Below are 23437 nucleotides of genomic sequence, written 5' to 3' on the forward strand. Positions count from 1 at the left end.
GAAAAGATGTGAAGCAACTGCTGCTAGGCCAGGAGGTAGCTTCCCATTATCACCTGTGCAAGGTATTCACGAACCAAAGATCATGGCTGTATGCTAGGGTTTACTAATAATGTGATACTCCACTGAACTCCTTTAAAAATTCTTTACTCCTGTTGCAGTGCTCAGAGGGGTCAAAGATTGGGGTTGGTTACAGAGTAACACCTCTGGAGCTGCTGGGTATTCAGTGTCTTGTTCAAGGCCATTTTAACAGGTTGGGTGATTGCTGGGCACCAGAGCTTTAATCTAACTTACTAAGCCACACCACTGTTATTCAAACGCATGGTGACAATACAGCTAAAGGCAAGCCTCGACGGTGACATGCTGTCAAATACTTTAATCATTAAATAAATTAAAAATAACCGTGATCTTGCACCAACATCAACATATGCATGCTTAACATGTATGAACTGTTTTAAACTCACATCCATAGCCTTCGAGGCTCTAATTGTTCCAAGGATGTTAGACTAGTAAAGAGCAGTGGTTTTTACTCTGTATAGACACATTATGTCATAGAATTAAAAAGCAGGAAGGGCCACGAAACCCTTGAAAACTCTGCTCCAGTTCATGGCCAGCGCACAGTGGGGAGGAAGACACAGCGGGTTAGCAATCAAGCTAAACACAAACAGCAACCAGGCACCATGAAAGGAAAAGAAATCATGTCATTTTTTCCATGTACACCTCCAGTTAAACATGTTAATACACATATACAAAAGTTTCTCTGTGTTTAAGAGACAAATTAGACCCACTAAGTGAAAGAGAGTGTGGAAAGAAAAAATGAGCCTGTATACCAAGATGTGTTGCCAATATGCCAACAACCAAGAGCACCACGTGAATAATATGGTAAGGTAAAATATACTTTCCAATCTTCACTACATAAACTAAAAATGTACTCTTGATTTTGAGTAAGTGTAATTCAGAGAGCAATGAAGAAAAAACAAAACTACATGAAGCCAACGCGAAGAGTAAGCCAAAATAAAAAGTCTAATCAAATGAAAACAAAGGAGGGAGCAAAGAGAAGGAAGCAGGGTTCTGCATTTTTTCTTTATTAACAAGCTGAGTTTCCATCCAAAATCTCAGATAGCAATCAACTACAAATTAGGACCAGATTTCTTTAATTGACCATCATGTCGCCTTAAAAGATGGAGTGCCATCTTGATTTACCACTACTTTCTAAGAAGGTGACAGGAAAAAAGGGGAAACTGGGGAAAGGAGAAACATGAGACAGAAGAGATTAAGGAAACTGAATAATTTGCCTGAAAGAAAAAAATGAACAGACAATGCTAAAACAGAGAACTTGAGATGGAAACAGCGAGAGACAGAGGGAATAGGAGAGAGGGGTGTAATTGCAGGAAAAAGGGGCTCATTAGCCCGTCACTATCCTCAATCTAACCCTCAATTTAAGGTCAGGGAAGAGAAAGAGAGAAAGAGACTACAGAAAATGAGAGAATCAGAAAAGGAAGGAGGAATTTAACAATAATTCATCTGCAGTTTATACAGTGTTAAATGATTCACTGTCAAACTTTTCTTTCTCTGTTAAACTTTCTACCTCTGGCCCCTTTACACCAGCTGGCAGCTCTGAGCGCGCACGCTGCACCGTCATGCATCACACATCATATCTCCTTACACACCTCGCGTGACGAATGCACCGTCTCTCTGGCCCGTCTGAACTCACTTAGGAGTCAGGAAGAAACGCTGACTTTGTTCTCAAAGAGAGAGGGAAATTGATAAAAGATAAAAGAGTGGTGTAAAATATAAAAGACCCAGTCAAAGAGATTTAATACCAAGCTGTACCCAAACTGCCCAGAAGTCCCTCTAGTAAAGTACTTCTGAACCCCAGACCAGGTAAATTGTAAACTGGTATTTTCATCAAGTGGAGCCCAACTGTTAACAGTGATTGGCCCAAGGCAACTTAGGGATACCGACTCACAGTTTAGGAAAGCAGGGTGATGAGATATCCATTCCTTCCCTGCAGAGCCAATGTGTTGCCCTACCCTTAACTACTCTGTGCAGTTTAGAGCTGGAATGTAGTGCATGGAGAGCACTCAGAGTGGCTACAAAGTCTCCAAATGGAGTGCTGCCTAAACTGCTTTTTCTAGTCATAATTTTAAGCGATTAGTCACTTTTCCGCAGCTACTTTTAGCTTCTGAACATGTTCTGGATGTAGCTTTAATTGGGTGAACCTCTGAAATGTGCTACCTGCCTTTAACTGTAGTCCAAACTCTATAGGTGCACCACAAAAAAAGAGCATCACAGTTACTCTGAAGTGGTTATATATAGAAACTATACAGGGCTTCATATAGTCCTGAAAAATGTTACCACTTACGATGCTCTAAGTCAGCAGGCCTTGCATTGTTTACAGTGCCACAGCAGGAATACCTCGCTGGATAAAGCTGAGGTAAGAATAAGCACTGCACGAATCCCTACTGTACCAGACTACCCACTGACTAGGTTTCAGCAGTTTGCGCTTGGCCTGTGTGTATGTGTGTGTTTGAAGGAAAAAAGGTGGGTGGATGCACCAGGTGCCAATCCATGCAAAGAGAAAATGTGCCCAAAGTGTTGCAGGATTTCCACTGTCTGGAAAAAGCACAAATAAATACAACCATTCACAAGTGTCCTTTTCTATTTAGCATACAATCTGGATCGCACTAACATTATCATCCCATTAAGTACGAACAGTCTGTGTGTCACCTATTTGTTTTGTTTGCAATTAAACAGGATAAAACAGATGACTGTACAGACAAAGCCATGCACTTACACAGAAGCATACAGTCACACACTTTGTGGAGGAGAAAAAAAATGCAATCTGAAAAGAAAAACAAGAACTAAACAATACACCATCATGTTTTAATTTCACTTGTCGTTCGAATTGTTGGGCCACTGATGGTTGTCGGCATCAGTCATAAAACCATATTGCCTCAACAGATGCATGATGATGTACACAGATCATAATCATGCATTTATAGATCATACACGTGCTTTGGCAACACATGCGGAGCCAAATATGTGCAGCTGAATGTTTACACACCCCAAGAGAAGAGCATTGTTTAAATAAATGTATATACTCATATATTACACACTGAAAACGCATCTCTATACCATCTTTCTCCCTCTCACTCTCTCGTCTCTCTCCCTGTTTTCTTTCATGTGGGAGGCAGCAATGGGCACCCAGCCATGCCACATCAATATGCGTACTGGTGAAACGCTTCCCCTGCTTCCCCCACGTTGCAGTTGCCGAGGCCTGCAGCAGTTGAAGCGGCAGCTACTGTCACCGGATATGGCAGGTCATGTTAGCTAGTAGTTAGTTAAAGGAGGTTAGCGAGCTAGCACTCCCACTGAGGCAGGCCACAACCGGGCTGGCCTTGTCGCAGCAACCTGCCGTGGTGACAGCCCACTGACGCAGACAACGCCAGCCAGTGCCACCCTGAAGGCACCTTGGATTGCACCCAGGCAAGGTTCCCTGGGAGCCCGGGTTGCCATGGTGGCAGCCGAATTTGGGTCCAATAAACGTGAGGGGAACAGGCGGTGGACTGGGGAGGGGGACTTTGGGGTGGCAAGAAAGGGGACAGAGAGAAGGGGGGATTTCTGACTAAAAAAACAAACGAAAAAAAGCCTGTACCAGTCAGTGTAGAAAAACATATTAATGGAAAATAAGACAGACGGCAACAGAGAAACTGCGATACTGTGTGTGGTGGATGCTGCTGCTACCTACACAAAGGGTTTTTAAGAGTCTCTTAACATTGTCAATGACAAGATGAAAGTACTGCATGTCTTCCGCTGCTCCGAGGTTGTAAATGAAAAGTATAAAGCTCAGCTGTCAGATCACTCAAGTTGCAAAGTGACAGATGCACTTCTCGCGTCTTACTGCACAAGGCCGCGACTATAAACAAGACGTGCTCTTAACAATTACAGGCAAGTTTAAAAGAGTCAGAGCTGTTAACAGTCACACTCAAGTGTAACACAATTAAACATAAACCAAATAAAAGCTTTTAAAAGACGCCCCTCACTTGGCTTCCCGCTCCGCTCTTTCAATTACAATTCACTAAGTGGTTGGAGGTGACTTAACCCTGATCTTCGTGTTCATAAATTCATCTCCTCTTAATGAGAAAGTTTTCACAACAGAAATGCGCCATAGGACTTTTAGCAGTTAGTTTACACCTGGCTCCCTTGGCCGACGGGCCGACGAGCTGAATTATAAACAGCTGAAACAGAGAGTGAAGCATAACACCTTGCTGTGGCCAGTTCACCACGGTGTCCCTGAGACCCCAAAACTCTTCTCCTTCCAAACTCTGAATCTAAAAAAAGACGCCTGCTTGGCTCATAGTACTGTAAATCATGCAAAGTAGAGCATAGTGCTTGGTCTGGAAAAAATAACCATGTATAATGAGCAGACATATGCACATATGCACTCTCACACATATGCACGCCTGTGCTTACACACATAAACGTTGCCAAAAGAACCCCCCACCACCACCCACTACACTGCTTTTGTACTAGACACACAAACACACACCGTCTTTAGTCCTTAATTCTAACCCCTGAAAACACCATCCTTTCCTGAATCCATGGTAGTGATAAAGAACAAACACACACACAAAAAACAAAACACTATCTCTGCCCCCACCTTACTCCACTCGCTGAGACTCTGTCCACTTTCCACCTGCTCTGCACACCCCTCCAAGCTCGCTCAAACTCAAACGTGAACACGCACACATAGACACACACACTAATGCCATTTCACTCCAAACTCATCCTGTTATCTAAACAAGCGCCGTCCTCTCGTCAGCGTCAGTGGGTTCCTTTTTCTGTCTCCTCAGAGAAAAGAGAGACTCTCCTGTTCACAGATGAATGGGGTCTTTTGATGAAGCGCCGAGCCTTGTTTACCGCCACTCGCATTTATTTACCGGCCTGTTTTTCAAGTCGTCATTGAGGGACACTCTACCAAAACACCCCCCGCGTCAACCACCTTTCCCCAACAAACCGCATCCTCATCCACCAGCCCCCTCATCCTCCCCTTAACTACACCCCCTATATGCTCAACATAAATACAAAATATACACACTATGCCTGCTCCCAATTCCATGTTGTTCCCTATCCCGTTTCATCCCGCTTTCTTCTCTACGTCTAGTGTCCTAGATCTGTGTCCAAACTGATTTGAAGCTTACTCGCTTACACAGACGCATGCCAAATTTGATTCTCTGCATTTTGCTGTGCTTCTCGGCTAGCTCACTTATTCACCCCCACCCCCCTTTCTGTCTTCTCTAAACTGCTCTCCTTCTCACGGTGTAACAAACATCAAATGAAGCCTTCATGAAGTTCTTTTTCCTCCAAACATCTAAGAGCGGCTTTTTCGGAAAGACGGACCATCTCAGTGTGATGATGTTTTAACCAGAAAATAATAAGCAACCAAATTAAATAATGAGTTAAGCAAATATCATAAAGTGAAAGGACTACATTTATCCAGAAGGGAAACTAAACTGCAATCCAGCCTGACTGCATACACAAAAATACTTTGACTGACAAATAAACAAATGTAAAAATAAACTAAGGCATTACATACTAACCATAAAGAGTGTTGAAGGTTTTTCTGTAATTTGAAATATAAAAAAATGACTGGTGACAAAACATCTTTGGCCACTAAAAAAAAAAAATCAAGGTTCAAAGCCTCCACATGTGTGATGGCCTGCTTTCATTAAAACTGAGAAAAATGGTCCTATTGAGTGCTAAAATGTTTGTGCTTACAAGTTATTTTACATTTTTTTGTAGCTGCAAATAGAAGTCCAGGGTGTTAATGAGGCTAGGGGAGGGCATTCATTTGAACCTTAAAGAGGAATAAAAGAAAAGCGGAACAAGCGAAGGAAAGAAAAGAGAAGAAAGAGAGGATCAGAGGGAGGAGGTTGGCAGGGAATATCATGAAAATTTGGCGTCTTCCATGCAGGGAGATAGCATCGTGCCAAAAGCGACCGCCGACACAACTCCTCTCACTTTCAACATTAGACTCCTTTGCCATGTTAAATTCGCCCACATAATAATTTCATTATTCTTCAACCCACATGTGCAAAATAAAATGAAATAGATGATATTTTTATTTCTTTTTTCTAAATCGGTACTGACCCAACTTTTAATTCAACAAAACAAACTCAGCAAAACCGCTTCTCTTAAGAAAAATAACTATGCGGGGAAAAATTTAATAAAAACAACAGAAACATAAGTAATAGTGCCTTGGATTTGAAACACAGTACTGAGGTACTTATTATAGCACGCCTATTGCTGTGTGGCACTGAATACTGCCATTAGCCAGACTCAGCAGCCTTTGCCAGGGCCTCGCTGTGAGTGCAGCCCGGTGAATAAGCCGTGTTCCCTGGCTCTCCCTCCTTTCTGGCTGGCCTGTCTGAGATTGAGCATTGGCCATAGCGCTCTTTCTCCTGCTCCTTCTCCTCCTCTTCCTCCTCCTCTCTGTCTCTCTGAGGTCGGGAAACCCTCCTGAGTGGGTATATGGTTTTTGGGGACAGACACATTTCATGGTTGGCGCCGCTACAAAAGCCTGAAAAGAGACCCGGCACTGGGAAGACACAGTATTAATACAGACAATACCTCCCCCTCGCTGCTTCTGACTCTCTTTTTTCTCAATAACCTCTTTCTTTTCATCTCTTTTTCTTGCCCCCCCCCCCTTCTTTTTTTACACTTTAGTTTTTCTCCTAATAAAAAATGTTAAAAAGCCCACTCAGCTCAAGTAAAGAATGCAGTTTTTATCACTGCATGGCGTGGCTTAGCCTACACCCATTTTTATTTAACAAACGTTACTGTGTTTTAATGTGCAATTAAATCTCAACAGTAGGTATTAGACTAGGCTCGGCAGCGTGTGAAAACACTCGTCTTTTCTTTCAAATAAACAAAAAACTGCTAAGCATGTATTACATGCCAGTCCGAAGAGTAATTTAGGCGGAAAAATAGCAACAATGTGTTACATTATTAAATTAGTGAAAATAATAAAGATACATTTACTTTAATTTGCATAATGTATTTCAAGATATTATTTTGAACACATCACCACTGGGCCAAAATTTAAATTAAAGGTTAATTTAATTTGTGGAAATCTAAAATTGTGTAGTTGTAAATTTAAAATGAGCACTGCAATAAATTAAAATACTATAAGGAAAAAAAGATATGCACAATTAGTATCCAAAGAAATGTAAATTGTTTAATTTGAGACGTTTTTTCCCCTAATCATGAAAACCACAGAACGCTGAAAATTTCCTTTTGCTTTTCTGCTGCTCTACCTGCTTTGCGTTTACACTGCAGTGCTTCTTCTCATGGGGAGCAGAAAAAAAGTCTGACAGCTGGGTTCATTCAAAAAGACACAGGGCATCTGAGAAAAACCAGTAAAAGAGCCAAATAGCACAAACTGTCTTATTTGTCTCCTCCACCATAGTGATGGCCTCCCAATTTCACTGGAATAATCTATTTACCGCATATCTCCGACACTGAAACTCTTCACACAAAAGGAAACAGATGCGGGTAGACCAGAATTGTTCATGGGTTTTACTCTCTCCCGAGTCAGGCACAGCCAAAGAAATGGAGGCTTATGATCGTTATGTAAAACCAAAAAAAGCGGAGAGCTTTTCTAGGACAAAAGGCACCGTATCAAGGAGCATGCCAGTTGTCACTGGTCAATTTAATGGGACACCAAACACAACAACATTGTCTTTGACTCGCCTTTCTCGTGTTTTTTTGTTTTTCTAATTTTCCCTCGAGTCAGCTTGTGTCATCATGGTCTCATGAGATAAATGCAGACCCTGCGGTTTTGGATCAATCTATGTGCGTCTGTGACACCCCAATGTTAGCCTCGCGTCTGTGTATGTGTGCGCGTGTTTTGGAACGAATGAGTACACAACAGGGCTTTGGCTAGACGGATAGCAATAGCTATCCAAATACACAGACTTTTTTCTGAAGCCAAGAATAGTGTGAGAAGACTCCCTCTCACTCGGCCTCTCTAATGTGACGGGGCTCTCCCTGCGTCTTAACCCTTTAGATTTGATACATAGCCACCTCAACGCGTCCCTGAGGCCAGACAGAAAGGCAGAGATGTGCAAAAGACCCGACTAAACGAGAGTCATCAGTAAACATTTGCTGATGCCAAAGCTGCTCTGCATGTGGAGAGCTTTTCTTAGCCGACGTGGGCCCTGTTCCCACCACACACACAACAGAAAAGCCTCAGACCTAACCGACCCCCCCTCCCGAGTGTCAAGATTTCATTTAATCAAAACTTCACTGCTGACGGCCATCCTAAGCTGTGCTTGCACACAAGGATAGTCCACTCAAACCTTGTGATGTCATGGGAGTCTGAGAGGAGATCCAGGAAGTAATTAACAACAGATTATTTTCACAGGGAAAAAACAACGAGCTATGGGGAAAAGAAGACCTGTGGAATCCATCAGAGTATTCCTTTAACTTTTAAGATGTCACAAACAATTCACGTGATTCCTGAGTGTCAGGATTCCTTTCTCTTTTTCTCTCCCTTTCCTGTTACTACATTTTTTCACCTTTTTTCCTCACACATTTAATTACCTTTTTCATCCCCATAAACTCTAGAGTTTTGCATAGTGATGAACGCAAGTAGGGTTTTATTTGTGAATCCTAGCTGTGGTCAGTGAATTGGCTGGGGGGCTGGCCACAACACTAAGGCTTCTCTGGGCTTTCTCACAGCAATGTCCAAGGCATGACTACTGCTATAGTGAGAGAGAGGCGGGATCTGGCACTACAGAGCGTGGAGTGTGGAGCGGTCATGGCAGAAATGGCACGGCGAGCACATTTCACACCTCCCTCAGAGTGACTGCAAATTTCCTGTACTGCACTTTTGATTGGAAACACATTTGAAACATCTTTTCATGATCACACTTACGGCGTACAAAAGAAAAAGGGGAAAAAAATAATAAAACGATGGAAAAATGCTTTCCAAGCTATGACTAAGTGCATAGAGCTAACTTTGGACCTGACAAATGTTTTTTTTAATCTTCTATTTTTCCGACCTCGAATAAATCAGAAATGTGCTGAGTTTAATCTAAAACAGCCCAAAGATTATAAATCAAATAGTCCACTGAATACTGTGAGGAGGAGCAATAACTTCTCCTCAGATGGTGTACAGCTGCAGCCACCTATGCAGTAGTCAGAGTAACAGAAGTGAGAACTACATCCAGGCTAGTACGGTGAAGTACGTGTAAGCCTATCCAAAGCGCTCCATTCATGGGTTATCAACTGGACACTGGCAGTGTTCGGTGCTCTGGCAGACCCTTGGCACTTCCGGGCCAAGAGATCACTATCTCCATTATAATATACCAGTCACTCACTCTTAATAAACACTAAAAATACACTACTCACTGTACTGCACCACAGCCCCTCTTTCCCTCTCATCTATTTCTCTGCCAGCATTTCAGTTACAAAGTCATTCAGTTTCAAAGACATGTTGCTCTGTCTGCTTTTTTTTTTTTACTCTTTATCTGAGGTGCCTGAAAACAGGCGGAGAAGGTTTTGTATTGTGGCATCGTGGTTTGTTCTGTTACGGCTGCGGTGTGTTATGCTCTGTAACAGAGAGGATCTCAAAGGCTGGCTGGCTGCAGAACAGTCTGAGAAAGCCTGACGGCAAGCCCAGAGATTCCCCGTGGCAGCTTTTGCCACTCTGTCATAAACAAAACACAAGACGTCTTTCTCTTCTTCCCACACCAACGGGGCCCGGGTGCTGCCAAACAGAACAATCACTATTGTAGCCTCTTCTGCTTCCCAACGTGCTCTCTCTCCCTCACTCTCTCTCCGAGTCTCCTACAATATAAACAAAAGAGATCAGCGGAGGCTTTACCTCTGTGAGAGCAACAATGAAGGCGATGTTTAAGGAGACAAAACAAAAGTGTGCACGGGATCAAAGAGGAGCGAGGAAGACAGAGATGCTAAAGACCGACAAAATACAAACCAAACAAAAACAAACAATGAGCACATCTTGTCATTCACTGTGCAAGTGAGTGGAAAAGGAAAACACACAACCACACATCACTGTAACAGATGAGTGCAACAGAGAAACGGAAGGCCTTGATGCCCATTTCCTAAATGTGAGTTAAAAGCAAAGGAAAGACAAGTGTGCTGACCTCACGGAAAGTTTGCACTTGGTGTAGACCCCAAAGCAGCTCTCCAACAAGGACTTAAAGTGAAAATCGGCTCTTTGGAATAAGATAAAAGTGCTGAGGCACACTATTGTATAATTATATATTGTATTAGTCAGATAAGATAAGACAAAGTATCCAGTAAGCCGACATTATGAATGGGCAGCGCACTGGGAAGGGCCTCCAAGTAGTCACGTGTTTTACTATACTGTTGTAAAACTAAGTGCTGCGGTGATGAATACATGCCAAGAACCCGAAAATTGGACGGCTGACGTCATCAGTACAGGTAAAGGAAATTTAGTGCAATTCAATTACATTTGTGTGTATGGACACATCAGAACATCTGTAGCAACCTTTACACACTCGGTTTTAAACCCAAGCAGCTTCAATTACTTAAACTAATATACACAGAATTACACCATGAATAAAATATTTTCTGTTGTTCATTGGTGTGTTCCTTTATTCCTTTGTCCAGCATGCCATTTTGCTTTCTCCATGAATTTAAAATATTTGAAAGATTAAAAATAACCTCTTAAAATATGCGTGCCATTTGATTTAGTTTTCATTTTATGATTAAACTAATTTTGCAAAATTTACAAGGGGAGACATTTTCATTTGCGTAAAACAGAACTGACCCGAAATGCACCAGTATACCAATAAATCTTTATAAGAGACATTTTTTTCGTGATTAAATTTGATTATAAATTAAAAAAAAATACAATCAATTACATCTACAAAAACAAAAACCCAAACACTGTTGATATTCTCTCAGTATGCTCTAATATGGCCGCAACCTATGGTTTATTACCGCCACAGAGAGACCAACAAAGTGAAGCTGGAACTGCTGCCAGGGTTTGGCTCAGGCTGTGAGTTATTTGGCCTGGATTGATATTTTGCGTGTGTGTGTGTGTGTGTGTGTGTGTGTGTGTGTGTGTGTGTGTGTCTCAGAGAGAGAGAGCCTAAGGATCACCTATGATAGCATTTGGCTAGAGTAATGTTAATGCCCAGTGTAAGAGTTGTGCCTCGGCAGACACGAGCGCGCGAGTGTGTGTGTGTGTGTGTATTTGGACAGTGATTGGGATATGCTGTATATATATGTGCGGGTTGAGTCACTGTTTGAAATTTCCAGAAAATTCCAGCTGACATAATATTAGGTCATGAGTGTGTGTTTGTATATGTAGCCAGCAAATGGTTAAGCAGTGTGTATTTGGAAGATTTGGCTGTGAGATATATTATGTGTGTGTGTGTCTGCGTGTGTGTGGCTTCTCTGACAGTTTTTTTTTTTTTTTTTGCAATGTGGGGGGGAAAACTACAACACAGCCAGTGTTTTGGCTGTGTGTGTGAGGAGTATGCGCACTGGAGGCTATAGTGATGTTTGGCCGGGTGTGAGTGTGTGTATCCATGATGGTGGCTGCGATACAACAATGTTTGGCTGTATTAAACTGTATCTGTGATAGTCCTTGGCCGAACGTGTGTGCTGTGTGGGTGTGTGTACGCAATCGTGACTAAAACCGTGTTTGCCTTTACGTGTGAAAGTGCGCTGCAGAGATGACAGAGTTGTTTTTCTTTTCTTTTTTCCTTTTTTTTAAAAAGAGTGTGTGTGTATCTTTATTTAGCTGTGTTTGTATGTGTGTGTATGGGTGTGAAGGTGGCTGCAATAGTACTGGCTGTCTTTGAGCATTGGCGTTTTGTGTGTGAGTGTGAGTTTGGCAGCCAGGTCCAACGTGGTGCTAACGTTCAGGCAGACGGTGAAGGCGGCAGCAGCCTGCGGCCTGAGAGCAGGAGGCTCACGGCTCTGTTCGCTTTCTCTCTCTCTCTCACACACATACACACACACATAAATACACAAGCACACACACAACCTGGGCTGCGGCCAAATGATGATTTCTGGCTACAATGGCCTTACCATGGCAGATATACCTCGACAGACTGTGTACAATACTATAAACAGTGACTCTTCTTTGTGCAAAATTCATTGCGCAAAAAACACAGAAATTTCATCTCATAAAAAAACAGTCACTCAAACACACACAGACACACACAAGCATGCAAATTCTTTCCTAGGAAAAAAACAAAACACACACACACACAAAATACATGCTCATATGAAGCCGCAAATGCCTCGCTCAGAATAATGAACGCTTACTTGCCAGAGCACGCTGGACGTATGCCCCTGACACACACTAACAAATTCTTTTTTATTACTGTTGATACTACGTTGTCATGTAAACAAACCCCAAGAAACAGATGAAGAAAAGAAAAATATTAAAAGAACAAAAACGTACCCGCTGTTTTCTGTGGGAACAAAAGCAAGCAGGGACTTTCACTTTGTTAATCTGAGAGATAAATCTTTACTTTATTATTTTTTTCTTACCTTTTAACTGCTTAGTTATTACTTTAACGTTCCCTCCGTAGTAGTAAAAAGGGTTTTATTATGTCTCTGAATATTTTTACTTTTACGTTATTCTTTTTATGTTGTCATTGTCAGCCAGCCCCCCAGCCAATTCACTGACCCTTGTCATTTTCTATATTTTACTATATTGCAAATTATAGTGTGTTGTGTTTCAAATTGTTAAAATGTTAGCGCGATCCTAAAAGCACACCGACATGATTACATGTGGCGAGTGTTTACGTGCTGGCATCCCTCTCAATTAGTGTCTGATGTCCAGTTTCTCACATACCTGGCGTGTGGACGAAGTAGGCCAGGTAGAGGTCCAGCTCCTTGACGGACACTCCGATGTGGTGTGGCTGGACGCACAGGCCAGGGTTGGTGCACTGCGGTGACTTGACCAGTCGTTCTCCGTCCGTGCTCTCCAAGGGGCTGCCCTTAAACAGGATGACCATCACCAGGTCCAGCCGCCACACCTTGTCAGCCTGGCGCAGGCAGTCGATGCGACGTATTTTGCCCTTCTGGTCGGGGTTGGACAGCACGCAGCAGGGGGGCTTTTTGCCCGTGATGGTGAGCACAAAGTCCTCACGGAACTCAGGCCGGATGTCCTTGCGGAGCTTGGCCAACAGGCGTGAAGCCCACTTCTGCTTGATCTCTGGCTTCTCTCCCAGCAGTTCATCCTTCACTGCACGCTCTTCCTCCTTGGACATGCGCTTCTCGTGCTTTTTGAAGTATTTACGCTTGCGGGCCTGCAGGTTGAACCAGGTGTAGGCGAAGGCGCGGACATGGGGCAGAAGGGCCTCGATGAAGGGGTGGAATTCATCCTGGATGAGGGAGGAAGATGGGGGGAGGGTGGATGAGGAGAGGGAGGAGGGGGGGAAGCAGGAGGAGGCATTGGAAAGAGAGGGGGAGAATGGGGGAGAGAAGGATGGGGAGAGAGGGAGAGGGGGTGAGGAGGGGAAGAGAGAGGAGAGGCAGTTAGCACCGGCGCGCAGCATGGAGGAGCGGCGCCTGCTCCGTGTGAGTGGAGGGAGAGAATGAGAGGCGCAGAGAGAGAGGGAGAGAGAGAGAGAGAGAGAGAGAGAGAGAGAGAGAGAGAGAGAGAGAGAGAGAGAGAGAGAGAGAGAGGGGGAGACGGAAAGATACCTTGCGCTCTCTAATACAGACACATCGCACCGAAGGACACACTTCACAAACCACTGAACAACACATCACTGAATGACTGAGGTAAGAGATGAGACAGAAAAAATATGAGACTTGTCTCCATGAGATATTTGTGTAAATGTTGTTTGTCTGGTTAAATATAAACAAATGTGCTAGTTATAAATAAAAAATAGTGCCATCCTAATCCATTACTAAACATAAACAGTATTATTCTCAAAAGCAGTATAGTAAGTATCAAAAAGTCAAGTAAAAACACAACATTTCTAAAACATAATCCAAACTGACCACGCGTATTATACAATGCTTAAAACACTAACATAATCAAGAAGAACGCACATGCCAAATTCTGATTAATAAAATTAAAGCCGTCTCGCTGAAAAGCCACAACATAAAATATTTGTCCATAAATAATACAACTGCGCCTGCACTCAAAAGTGCTTAACAGTAACGATCAAAAAATATTTGTGAATAAAACAAGAATTACATGGTAGTTACCATTTTGCTCTCTCATCATAAATTCACCCCGTCGATTGCAAAGAAACTTAAAATGCAGAGCCAGTACAATAACTGGATTGTAGAGTCAAAAAAGGCGCTGAAGTAATGCTGAAAACAAAAGAGTGAGGGGAAAAAAAAGAAGCAAAAAAAAGAAGCTGATAAACTGTCCAATAAAAGCAGCAGGGGGCAAAAAAGCTGAGAAAGAGGAGACAGGCCAGGGGGTGCAGTGTAATACCAGCACAAGAACACAGGAGGTACTGTAGCAAGAGCTGCAGGAGAGGTGCTGTGCAAGAGCAGAGCAGAAGGAGTGTAGAAAGTTTAGCAATCTCTGTGTCTAAAAGGATGAAAAAAAGGAGCTGGGTGTGCACAAATAAAATAAAACAGATAGTGCAGCAAAATAATAAAATTGTCAAAAATTAAAACAAGCTTCTTTCTTTGTTTGCAAAAACATGCAGAGAAAATATCTTGATGAAAAACAAAAATAAAAAAAAAATGGCTGGCAAAGCAGCGCGTGCTATTGGTTCAATTCTGATCTGCATAAGACTCACGCAGAGGGAGAGAGAGAGCTGGACAAGGGGGGTGCGGACAGAGGAGAAGAAGGGAAAAAAAAACAAAAACAAGAGGACCGAATCAATGTTGGAAGACTGTGCACGACCGCTGGCAAACCCGAGTGCAGCTTCTTTTTTCCCCCTCTTTCTCTCCAACTCTGTCTCTCTCTTTCTCTCTTCCTCTCCACTTTCCGTCTCTAACCATTGACTGAGTCTGTGCCAACACGCAGAGGGCCCACCTATTTGGCAACGAGTCTCAAACAGCCCAGCCAATACGCACGCTCAAAGCACTGAAAAGGAGGGAAGAGAGAGATGGCAGAGGGAGAAGCAAAGAGGTGGGGGTGTGGATGGTTGGTGGCTGGTAGTGGAGAGAGGGCGGGAGGGGGTGGATTGTGTGTGGTGCAGGCAGAAGGCACGTCATTAGCCAAACAGACAAGTTCCAATCTAGTGCAAAGGCAAAGTCCAGAGGATATTAATTTTACATGCATCCAGACAGCACCCGCCTCCTAAAGCTCCCCCCCCCACACTTCTCCCTCCCTCACCACCTTCGTCACCAACATGGTCACAGCCATCCCAACAAACCAGCTCACTCTCTAACTGCACCCCCCACTCCTGAAACACCCCTCTCCCGCTCTCTCTCTCTTTCTCTCTCTCTCTGCTCGCGTTACACCACCTTGGCATGGGATGGCATGAGAAAACACAGACCCAAAATCCCACTAGACCCTGAGACCAGCAGCTGCTCCTGGATTTACCACACAAACAAAGAGAGGAGGGGGGAGAAAAAGACCCCCCTCCACCCCCCAAAACAAAAAATACCATCCAAAAACATGCTCTCCTGTTTCAAAATGCAGTCTTACATCCAAACTGGCCCCTTCGCCTCCTTTTTTTCCTTTTCCTGTTACTCCACTTTAATAGCTCCAGCACCATAGAAACAGAAACACATTAAAAGTTTCTGTTATCAAATTGGAGAGTTGTCTTGTTTGTGGGTGAGAAGCTGGATCTGATTGACAATGATGCCTCAAAATGCTGTGGTGGATGGGTTTATGCAAGTAGCCTATATAGCTTAAGCCTTATAAAACTATCAAAAACAGACTACACAGCTTCCTGTAATTGCAAAGTTGAGTCGAATGCATTCAGCTTTATGCTGGTCTTTATAATAGTAAGGACAATAATATTTTCATTCTGCAGCCAGTTAATTGCCCATATTTTCATCGTGCTGCATTATGAATCCCACAATGACACATAATTGGGACTTAACAGCAGCAGAAAGTGAGGGAGCATGGGCCTGCGTAGCTGCTCTGGACAGCAAGTTGTCTCATCCTCATTGGCTGACTCACACGACCTCAGAGGTACAAGCTGTGCCCAGAGCACCAGGCGAGAAATATCTGACACAAAGGCTCCCACCGAGGGCCGATTCAACATAATCGGATGCATTTGTCAGAAAAATAATATCTCTGTGATGATTTGATGTGAAATACGTAAGGGCTGCTCCACTCCCTAGAAGTGCATTTAAATGTCATTCTCCCAATTTACAAAAAAGGAACACATTTACCCATTTACGCAGTCCAAATTACATGAATTAGTCCACAAGGCTCACAGGAATTACAGAGACATTGTCAAAACTGGAATCTTGACAGTGGGCAGCCATAAAAAGCTAACTTGTCATGTGGCAAAGTTGAGGGTCCGTTCATTTGATTGTGAGTTGAAGCCCCCTGCTGTGCAACGGGACAGGCTGTCTGTGTGAACGCCCTACAAAGGCCAGAGTCCTCTGGTTGGCTCCCAGGACCATCAGATTTAGCCTGGCCTGCTCCCTCTGTCAGCGTCTGACAGAGGAGCTGCAGCCTGGATGACTGGCTGGTCCACTGAATGGCTGACAAGCTGGCTGCCAGGTTGGCTGAAAGGCCGCATGACGGGCTGGGTGAATGACTGGTTGGCTACCCAGGTGGGTAGCTAGCTGGCTAGTTGGTTGCCTGGCTGGCTGGCTGACTGGCTGCTACTGTTGGGGGAGGAAGGGGGGTACAGACCCCATCTGGACCAGGCTGAGCCGGGCCGGGTGCCGATTGTTCGTGCTAGCATACGCCTGCCTCACACAGCCACGCTGAACACGTGAATAATGTGGGAATGAGAGAAGATGGTGGAGGCAAGAGAAAGAAAAAAAAACAGGCAAATGGAACATGAGGAGATGGAATTAAATAGGATGTGTGTGTTTGTTTTTGTTTTTGAAGAATAATAACGGAGGTGTGTTTGCCACTTATTTGAAAAGACTGAAGGGATCTAGACTTTTTTAATGAATGGGCCACAGACAAAGAACAGGAGAGCTATGTGCCAAGCACTGCAGTTACTTCCTCAATATCATCACATTACTGACAAGCGAAATGATAACCAAGATTCATATCAGGGAAATGAAAACCAATCCATTGTCCGAAGCGACGTGTTTTCTTTAGCGGATGAGCCCTGAGACATTTTTTGAACAACATAACTCCTGTTAAATCTTCATACCGCAAAAACAGGATGAAAAACTGAAGGTATCCTATTACGAGATAAAATTTTATCTGTAACATTAAGCAAATAGACTGCAGATACTATGCAAAAAAACAATACCCCTACCAGCCCCCCCCCCCCCCCCCCCCCCCCCCCCCTATAATCACTCTAAAAGAAACAAAAAAACCCTTTTAAAATCACTTAGTTAAATCTGCTACAGGGCCTCCTTCTTATGATCATAAACTGGACCAAATGCAAAATTATGCACAGCCATTGAGGTTTGTGCACAAATTGCAGTTAAAGAAAAAAAATCTTTTATTATTTTGGCTAAGAAATCAGTCTGTGTGGCACCCCGCTGTTTAATGTGTCCTTTTTTTGACATTTTCAAACCCGCAGCTCCTTCAGCTCATTAAGGAAGATTTCTCCTGTTTGCCCACAATTCTTCACGGCAGAAGAAACAGTGGCAGTTTTTCCAGGCCTGAGCCACGGCGCTCTGTAGGTATCTGCGCTGCAATAATGTAAGAGAGCGCTCCTCTTATCTCTGCATGCCATGCTCTGTCTTTCAGAAAATGACGACCTTTGTTCGGTCAGTCCGGGCGAGCCAATCGCCACTCACTCCACTCCGCTCCAGCCCTGACACGTTACAAACGCAGAGAGCAGCAGAGAAATGAAATCCAAACTCAGGTTTTATTGAGGCTTCAAGCACCAACAAAACACCAGAGTTAAGAAACCTATAAAAAAATAAATAAATCACCGTGTTCAACAATTCGGAGAAAATTAACAAGAGCGCTCCGTTTGAGTTTACTCATTAAACCAGTTTGTCACGTAAGGCTGGCTCGGGGATTACTTTAACTGTTTAAATAGCAGGGGCTACGAAATGAGGCCAAAAATTGAATTAAAATAGCATTAAATTCGAGTCAACATTAAATCCTTTAAATGAGAAAAACCCCTCTGTGTGGCCTATCCTCCATCAGAAAAGGGCCTGCACCTCGTCTTCCTACATTTCCCAAAACACTATGAAAATTAATACTCTCACCTCTGAAACAACGAAGCCCACCATTTTCACCATCTTCAGAAAAAGAAAGGCAAAAAATGTTTAGCGTTTGGTTCTTGGCTGATAGCGCCCGTTAACCTCCACGACCGTCGTTCCCAGCATCCGTCGGTCTGTTTCTGAATTAGACTTTTTATGTTGCTCTGTAAAAATAAATTGCAGGCCTTGAAGTCGACTGCTCTAAATACGAAACCTGTTCAAATCAAACGTCCCTCTTTCTCACGCCAAAAAAAGAGCTCTGAGGCTGTCTCTGTTGAGAGGCCTACCCACTACAAAGGGGGTCAAACTAATGATAAACTAATAAAAATGTATGCTAGTTCAATTCCTGCTGCTAACATAGGCTTAGCATTAGGCTATAAAGTGTGACCTCTGTGAAAACACATGTTAATCAGAGTAAAATCAATCACAGCTGCTCTAAAGCGTTTATGCGGCTTGCTTCTTTTTTTTTTCATTACATATTTATAAAGAGCCTCAATTTAGCTATAAGAAATATCGATCGATTTTAGAAAGGAGCAATAGTTTCTACCCGCCTCAGTGTTTACGATGCAATTAATTTTAACAAGCATAACTTTGGCCTGTTTCCCCACATTGTCGTGTTTACCTGAGATGAATTTGCGGTATCAGTCTAAGTGTGCAAATAAATATCAAAGGAGCAAAAATAAACTCAGGACACGTGGGAGGAAATTTCTCGACACTTAGGCCTGCTTTATGCCACATCCTGCACGCTGAGGTAACAGTAAGAAAGCAGACATTACATTCTTACATTTGATGTCAGTGTTTTGCAGGTGAAATATTTCAGGTTAATAGCAAAAAAGGGTGTTTTATTTATTTTCTTCTTTTAAATTGTGTGATTCAAAGTCATGCAGAAATTTAAAAGAAAAACTTAAAACAAAATTCATGTAATAAATGTCATTTGCTCATATTTTCTTCATGACCTAAATAATTTACATTTTTAGAGATTATTCAAATTTTAAAATCTGAGCTTTCTATAACAAGTTATTTTTTTAACCTTACTTGTAATTGCCAAAATAGATTAAATGCTGTCAATTTATTATACATTTGAAACTAAGTAATACCAAAGACTTTTTAAAACTTTTTCAAGGGAGACATAATTTTTTCTTTAATAAGTTATTTTAAAAAGTGTTTTTTTTTTAGCAATAATCAGTTAAAAAGGGGCATCATGAATGTGTATTATATTTTATAGCTACACCTAAATGTACCACTGCTCCAAATGTTGTTTTTATTTTATTTTACAATATATTTACTATAATATAAATTGAACCTAAACTTAAAATAATGTTTTAAGATTATGCAACCATATTGCTGAACGCCAGATTTGTCTGTTGAAGTTATATTTCTTTCACAGGTTTTCTGTTATTTTATATCTAGATGATCCTGTAAAATCAGGCTACACACACACACACACACACACACACACACACACACACACACACACACACACACACACACACACAGAGAGAAAAGGAGAGAAAGACGGAGAGAAAGCTCGTGAAATTTTCAGCACATCAGGACATGTCACAACTGTAATTCAACTTTGACATCTGTTGTGTAAAATCACATATTGAAAAAGACTATGGTGATATAAAGGAAGCACTGTGAGAGATCTGAATCATTTTGTGTGTGTGTGTGTGTGTGTGTGTGTGTGTGTGTGTGTGTGTGTGCATGCATGCATGTGCAAGTGTGTGTGTGTGTCTTCAAAAAAAACCATTTTCGGTTAAAGTTTCTTCAGTTGTTTTTGCTTTTTATAGGAATCAAATATTTTTCAGAGACTTGGTGAAACATGGAGTTCTAACTATTTTATGCCATATGTGTATAATGCCTTTTTAAAATTTGTACACAAAAGAAAATGGAAACAGCAGAGAGAAAAAAGTTTCAGTAAGAGAAATTTTCATGTTTCCTTCATATAAGAAACATGGGAAAATCGGGTGCACAGAGAGGACGCCTGATTGGATGTATCATCTCGCCATTAGAAGGTGGAAATTTAGTGACCTCACTGTTCTCGGAGATATTAAAAAAGGAACATCGAGAAGTTCATATGAAATGCGATTTCCTTGGGAACGCTAACAAAATTTATTTCCTTTTTTGTTCCATCACATTCAGACACAGACACACAGCATTTCTCTTGAAATGTCCTCCTTAATGTCTCATCCCTGCCACTCATTCGCTTTTGTCCTCAAAACCTTTTCATCCATTTCAATCCTTGGAAGAATTAAAAAAAGGAAAAACTTCCTCTTTTTCTGCTCTCTTCCTCCCAACGGCACAGATTGATGTTAAAAGTGTGTCTGCGCATCGTGTGTAATTACGCCTGTTTACACACTGAAGCATTACTATGTGTGAAAGTCTGGAAGCCATTTGTGGCATGAGGCTGAGAGAGAAAGACAGAGCAAGCGAGCTTTAAACAGCTCCAGAGACACAAGGACTGATAGCAAGCCGGGGCTTCTGACACAACTGCAGACCTGGGTAATTTTATACTCAAATATGTTTTCTCGTTTGTATGACGGGTTTGTCTTGCAGACTGTTTCAGCCTCAAATGTAAGCACATCAAAGATAAGCTCAAGGGCTCTTTGTGTTTCTTTTTAAGTATCCAAAATTTGTTCAGCCAGGATTTTCCTGAGGTTTATGTGGTTTTTCTATGACTCTGGGCCATTTGCATAAATTTCACCTTACACAGTTAATTGTAAACAGGGCTTTAACCTCACAAGTGAGTCATACTCCCAATTTATGTTCTGAAAATGTTTGGAGAACAAAATTAAATTTGGAGTCGGAGAACACAGCTTGTTAAATATATCTGAATTTTTCTCTTTAGATGTGGCAAACGCTAAATGTTTTGTGGGCACTTTAAAGAAGGCTGCGTGAAACGTTAGACTTTTGCCCCTCTGATCCAAAACTGGATGCTAATCCTGATATCAGTGCCGTCAATTAGAAAGAATGTTTAGATATTACAGCGCGATGGGAGCGCTCAAACTAAATTAGGAGGATCTGCACTGCATTTTGCAAACAACGATTTAATAAACCACTCCGACATGTAGCTGCAGCTAGACGGTATGGTATAGGATTACTCGCAGGCAATTCCTAAATGAATACATACAGTATAGATTACTACCGTATGTGTGGTTCTGTAGCGTCACCAAATGCACACGCGAACGAACAGATACTGCTGGAGGTGGCATTTTCCGACAGGACATTGCAATAGAACTGAATACAGCAATTCCCCTCGACAAGGGCAGCCATTCTTGATAAGGTCAAGTAGGCAGTGTGGCACTTAAGAGTGTGCGTGCGTGTGAAACACAGAGAGAGAGATTGAGGGGGGATGACAGAGTGTGGCAGCTTTCTGCCTCAGTAAAGGGAAGCCATAACGTCTGTCTCACACTTTCTGTCTCACTCCAAACTGAAGTGCATGCTGCACACACCTACAGCGTTCCAGTCGGCACATGCCAGCGGCACAGACTGGCTACCGTGCCCTGCCTACAGCTGCAGCAAGGGCTTTGAACCTCATGATTAGCAAATACAGCAGGAATCGAGCAGATAATGAAACCAGATATCCCCTCCCCGCCATGCCCTGCTCCAGCAGTAGCCAAGGCCTGCTACTCCTCGCACAAGAGATGCACTATTGAGAGACTTTCTCTCTCACTCTTTCACTCCCCCTCATTCTTTTATTCCTCCCTGGTCCTCGTTCTGCCAGTCGGCAAGGCGAGATGCCAACCTCTCCCCAAAGCTGGGCAGAGTGCCCTCACCCTTTATGCAAATGATTCACCACTAGCCCAACACACACATTCATTCCGTGCCCCCCACCATCACCTACTCCTCCATTCCTTCATTTATTCCTTTCACCTCTTACTCTGCAATCCCTCTCTTGCTAACACTTTCCCTTTCCTGCACTTCATCTTGTTGTTGCACTTCAACTATCCCTCCCTCTGCTTTTTGCTGCTTCACTCACACTCTCACTCCGACCAATTTGCCTGAGCTCCCCCTTTCTTTCAGCTGCTATCCATCTTCGAGCATCTCTCTCCCTCCTTTCACCGTGGAACTCCTTTTTCTCGCTGCCTCTCCCTCGCGCAGCTTGACTCACCCAGATTCAAACTTGTGCACTCATTCCTCGCCCGGTTTCAGACAGGCAAGTGCAGAAACTAGCTTTACCCTCTTTCTCTCTCTCTCGCTCTCATACAGCCACTCATGCTATAACACATACCCTGTTTATATTTCTTAAAGGGAAAGAGTCTCTTCCAGAAATCCCTGTTTTTCTTGATCTCTTCCAGTTTTTATAACCATTATATCATCTGTCAGCATTTATCGCTAAGTAGATTGTTTGAAAGAAACTGTTTGGCACGATTGTCCGTATATTTCCTGTGAATTTATTACCTGTTTTGTGTGACTGATTGCTTCCTTGATTTTTCCCTGAGTCTTTGTTCAATCTATTAACACTCTCTTTTCACAAAAGGGGAAAAACTGCATGAGAGAAATTAGATTTGACATAATTACATGTTTTAAAATTAGCGTTCTTCTTCTTTTTTTAAAAATACAATGCTTTCAGAGATTACAAGTGTAGCAAAATAGACTTTCAAATAAAATGAAATTGCTACAGCATTTTGTCACTAGACTGGCAGTCCGTCTGCTTTTTGTGGCTTCATTTTAGTTGGTTAAGAGTCAAATAGTCTGAAAACAATTTTTTATAATTCATAATCGAGTTTCTAAATGTAAAAACACACTTTTAGCTTTTGTTTTTGGGAAGCCGATGTTTTACAAGGACATAAAAGCACTGCAGATTGAAATTAACTGGATGAAAAGGGCTTTTATGGAGGAAATAACCCTAACAAACAACAGCCCGGTGACCACATGTACAGCTAAAACACTAAAAATGTTTGGAGCACTGACCCCCTGGCGTTACAATCCAAGTTCCACATCAGCTCCCTATCAGGAACTCCGAAGCTTGCAGATTTAATTCTGCTTATCATATAAGTTGGAGTTTCGCCCTTGATAGGTTGGCACTGTGAGGGTTAAACGGTGCCCGCTCCCTGTGGCATGATATGAGCTGGGCCTTTGCCCGCGCACTCTTGCTCGTCTGCACTAAGTTGGTGTTAGGGGTTAAGAGTCAGTTGCTGCT

The 23437-nt window shown here is 42.5% G+C and overlaps 1 protein-coding gene across 13 annotated transcripts in view; it reads right to left on the reverse strand.

The window, feature by feature from the left end:
• Positions 1-23437, reverse strand: part of LOC147328003 (nuclear factor 1 X-type-like) — a 116661-nt gene that overhangs the window by 59757 nt on the left and 33467 nt on the right. For 9 of the 13 annotated variants that reach the window (XM_086296078.1, XM_086296074.1, XM_086296076.1 and 6 more), the window contains one exon: positions 12869-13400. In XM_086296078.1, the coding sequence (XP_086152204.1) occupies positions 12869-13400 (532 nt within the window). Of the gene's footprint in view, positions 1-12868; positions 13575-14235; positions 15138-18300; positions 18726-23437 lie in introns of those variants that run through there. The other 4 variants (XM_086296086.1, XM_086296077.1, XM_086296082.1 and 1 more) reach the window with 3 other exon arrangements.

The sequence above is a fragment of the Aulonocara sp. 'chitande type north' Nkhata Bay genome, linkage group LG6 (genome assembly GCF_057382095.1).
Source record: "Aulonocara sp. 'chitande type north' Nkhata Bay isolate Kocher_YH1m ecotype deep benthic linkage group LG6, A_spYH_male_GT1.1, whole genome shotgun sequence".
In the NCBI taxonomy this organism is placed as follows: domain Eukaryota; kingdom Metazoa; phylum Chordata; class Actinopteri; order Cichliformes; family Cichlidae; genus Aulonocara; species Aulonocara sp. 'chitande type north' Nkhata Bay.